The sequence below is a fragment of the Mesocricetus auratus genome, unplaced genomic scaffold (assembly GCF_017639785.1).
Source record: "Mesocricetus auratus isolate SY011 unplaced genomic scaffold, BCM_Maur_2.0 contig_7800_pilon_obj, whole genome shotgun sequence".
Lineage (NCBI taxonomy): Eukaryota > Metazoa > Chordata > Mammalia > Rodentia > Cricetidae > Mesocricetus > Mesocricetus auratus.
This window is the reverse complement of record NW_024431289.1, coordinates 1-4026: the sequence shown is the minus strand read 5'-3', so window position 1 is coordinate 4026 and position 4026 is coordinate 1. Positions and strand designations below refer to the sequence as shown.

Below are 4026 nucleotides of genomic sequence, written 5' to 3'. Positions count from 1 at the left end.
TTACATTAGTTCCCATGGAATTATGAAAATGTATTTTTTAGTTTTTAAATTTCTATAAACTTACTGTGCAAAATCTCATAAGATAAGCAGTGAAGAGTTGATGTAAAAATTGAAAAACATGCAGTAAAAATGTGGAATATTTTTATAAACTAATAGTGAATAATAATTTAATGAAATCATGGTCCTCACTACTTCCTTGTCCTTCAGGCATTTCGACCATTAGCTGCTGCCTCTAAGGCTGACACACACCTGAGAACAAGATATAGCAGGAAGATATGCAAATATATCCTCCCTCTGCTCATGAAAACCAGCCCTGCCATGACTCCACAGGTCAGGCAGGAAACTCTTGCCCTGTCTTTCCATTCAGTGACAAGCGCTGAAGGCATGACAATCAACATGGTGTTGAGGCTGCATTGGGTTTTCTTTGTTGCTCTTTTAAAAGGTAGATGACAAGGGATACTGAGTGCGTGAGTGGACAAGAATGGGAGAGACAGTAGACATGCGTGACAATTTCTTGATCCTCTCTGTTTGCAGGTATCCAGTGTGAGGTACAGCTGGTGGAGTCTGGAGGAGGCTTAGCGCAGCCTGGAAAGTCCTTGAAACTCTCCTGTGCAGCTTCTGGATTCACCTTCAGTGATGCTGCCATGACCTGGGTCTGCCAGGCTCCAGAAAAAGGGCTGGAGTGGGTTGCAAGCATAAGTACTGAACCCTATAATTATGCAACCTATTACGCTGATTCGGTGAAAGGCAGATTCACCATCTCCAGAGATGATTCCAAAAGCATGGTCTACCTGCAAATGAACAACCTGAGAACTGAGGACACGGTGACGATTCTTCAGTGTGAACCCAGACAAAAACCTCCATACCAGGTTTACAAAGCCAGCACGGGGCGCTCAGCACACATGAAGCCTATGTTTGGAGGTAACTGGCTGTGATCTTCATTTGCCTGTTTTCTGGAGGATCCTTTCGGCAATTATAGGCCCTAGGAATTGATCATGCCTCTGAAAAGGATGAGTTCTGTGTTGACAAGCATTCTTATAACAAACATTTAATATTCCTACTTGAACAAAATGCAGAGCGATTCTCTCTGGTCCCCAGTACCAGCTGGTAAGGGGGTTTTTGTAGACTTTTCCTTCATACTGATGTTGGGGCAGATCCTAGACTGGACCAGTGTTAGAAATCAGAGGGAACCAAGTGGAAGGGGTATCAGGCTCAGTCACAGTAAGCACCTTGAGTTGTCCAACCCACTCTCCTTTCTGGAAGGCTGTGCATATAAATCTAAGAAATGATTGAGTTGTTATTTTAATTAAAATATTTTCATTACAGCATTCATCATGGTGACGTCTGCCCTGTATTGAATTAGATAATTCTAATTCTGACCTCTGTGCACTAACTCAGAGCTCAGCCAATCATCTGGAGCTAAGGGATGGCTGCTGTGTGGTCTGGACAGTGTGTCCTTCCTGTGAGCTTCTACTGTGGATCTCAGATCCAGGTCTTGTTGCTCTTGGTTATGAATCCATTCTCACTATATTCAGAAGTTTCCTGGTGAATCTGCCTCCAAGGCTCAAAGAGTGAGCACTTTTAAGTTGACAACAAGGATCCAAATGACCCTATGTTAGTGATAATCTGAGTGTATGTTTCTAAGAATATTGGAAGCATATTGTGTAGAAGACATTTTGATCTCATGGAAATTCTGAAAGCCACTTGAAAATGAATAGTTAGTTTTCTTCAAGGGAATGTCACTGGCCAAAGACACCAATGTCTGGTATAGTTCCATGGCAAGGTATATGTGGTCTATACAAAATCAACTCGGTGGCATCTTTGGTGGTTCTTTGCCTTGTAGTGTAAATGAGGGCTTTGCTATTGTTTGTTCATTTGTTTTACCATACAGGTTCTACGTTTGTGTATTACGGCTTCCACTTTTCAGTTTTCAAGGGATTCATGTGTGTTTGAAAAAAAACTATCACAAAAAGAGAAGTAAATACAACGAAAAACCTGAAAGAAATAATTTCTAAATATAACACCTGTAGGACAGCTAATTTATTCTGTTATTTACATTTCACATTTTTTCTTTTTTAATGTTTTTTTATTTTAATTTTAAATATCTTTTTTACATGTCAATCTCTGTATGTATTTGAAGATCTGATTCATTTTACTGACAGAATTGAAAGAGACTCTGAAATTTTACAGCCAATCCTATACCCCATGTTCAAAGCCTGCTCGTTCCCGATTCCCTGAGTGCACCTCAAGCCTTTCACAGAGCATACACCTGTACTGACAACCATCACGTGTCTTCATTCATGGGCTCCATGGTGTTCATCTGCTACTGTAGAGCACTTGGTTTTGCTAAACTGAAGAAACATAAAGAGGTTGAACCTGGCACAAGGGAATCCCCTTAGATTAATATATGTGAGATGTCTCTTTACTCAACTACAGTTACCCAAGTTTCTCTAGCAGACAATCCCTCCTCCAACAAATATGAATTGGTGCGACTAATTTTGATGGCATCGTACTAGGAATGACTTCCAGTGAGTGTGGTTTCTCTTGACCAGTTATGTGATAGAACATTTACAATCCTATGCCTAATTCCAAATGCTTCTTGAAATAGTCTACGTAAGTGCAGTGATGATACTAGACATCATAGAAACACCAGGGGCTGTAATTATGGGGCACCCAAAATGAAAATATGCTCCTAATCTCCAGGGGAAATTGAAGACTCCCTACATGGCTGGTACCAGCAATCTACTCAGATAGGCTTGCAGGGCTGTGGATAGAAGAAAAGACTGTTGGGTCAATTCATGAGTCTGGTGACAGGTTCTCAGTATCAGTCTCTGTTTGTCATGTGTGAGTCACACCTGGGCATGTTTAAAAGAACCAACTATACATTGACATGTCCAAATGTAAATGCATTCTGTGCATGTTTTTTATGAGAAGATGTGTTGATGTTTTTCACCAAGACAGATGGTAACTTATATTATCACACATGATTTTGCCATTGTCACAATGTTTAGATCATTTGTTATTGCCAGGAAAACTGCTGAAACTGTCACTATTTGTGCCTGAGAGGGGCCAATTGTTCTTGTCCTTAGGTACAAGCACAGATGTCAAAACTTGGCCTGGTGAAGTCCTCAGAGATCTGGTCCTTAACTGCACTGGCCCTGCTTACTCCATCACACTGTGATACATACTGGGGTTGAGTTTGTCCCAGAAAAGAGATGTGGTCCTGGGAGAATGAGGTTATCATGGAGTCACAGAAAACAGGTCATTCTTCTTCAGGTTTATGCTCACCTGCAGAAACCCATCTGACGAAGAGCTGTCCTCAAGACAGTCTTATGTGTTAGAAGTGACAGCCACATATACTGTGATGTCCACACCGAGGGACACGTCAGTCAGGCAAACAGCACTCGAGCTGTGAACTCAGGAAGAGCTTTAGAGCTCATCTCCACAGGAGTTCCACAGCAGACTGAATCTCAGGATCAGACCAGGAGTAAGGTCAGAGAGTGGCAAAGCATTTGTTTCCTTTGGGATCTTGAGCTTCCCCAAAATATAACAGTTTCCCTTTAAAAAACCCCAAAACTCTATATGTTGTTCTATCAAAATAGATGTGTCTGTTTTATTTATAATTACACATACTCATTTTTACCCATGCACTTTGTCACGTATATGAGTACAAATAACCCTGCCATTGTCACCAGGGCTAGATACTGAGGAATCCTGATGGCACCTGGTGATTTCATTCTGATGAGAGGCAGCCCATCACTGGGATTCTATGTTTAATCTTTTGGATTCAGACAGGATCCCATAGGCAATCAAGGCTCAGGGACTAAAATTACACAAATTTCATAGCTGACATGGCTCAGTCTATATTGGTGTGTACCCCAATCCCGGAGATGATCTGACTTTTCTTCTAACAATAAATTTCTCTTTTTCTTCACCTTTAATTAATTGAAATAAACAACTAGATGTTGTTATTTTCCCATAGAATTCTGAGACCTCCTTTTAACTCAAACTCAGCAGAAAGCAAAG

The 4026-nt window shown here is 40.9% G+C and overlaps 1 gene segment (V, D, J or C); it reads left to right on the top strand.

Moving 5' to 3' along the window:
- Positions 1-396: 396 nt before the first annotated feature.
- LOC121138194 lies at positions 397-921 on the top strand (the record flags this gene model as incomplete). The annotated part of the segment is given in 2 exon segments: positions 397-442; positions 535-921. Coding segments are annotated over 2 exon segments (433 nt in total), but the record flags the coding sequence as incomplete, so codon positions are not given.
- Positions 922-4026: the final 3105 nt, after the last annotated feature.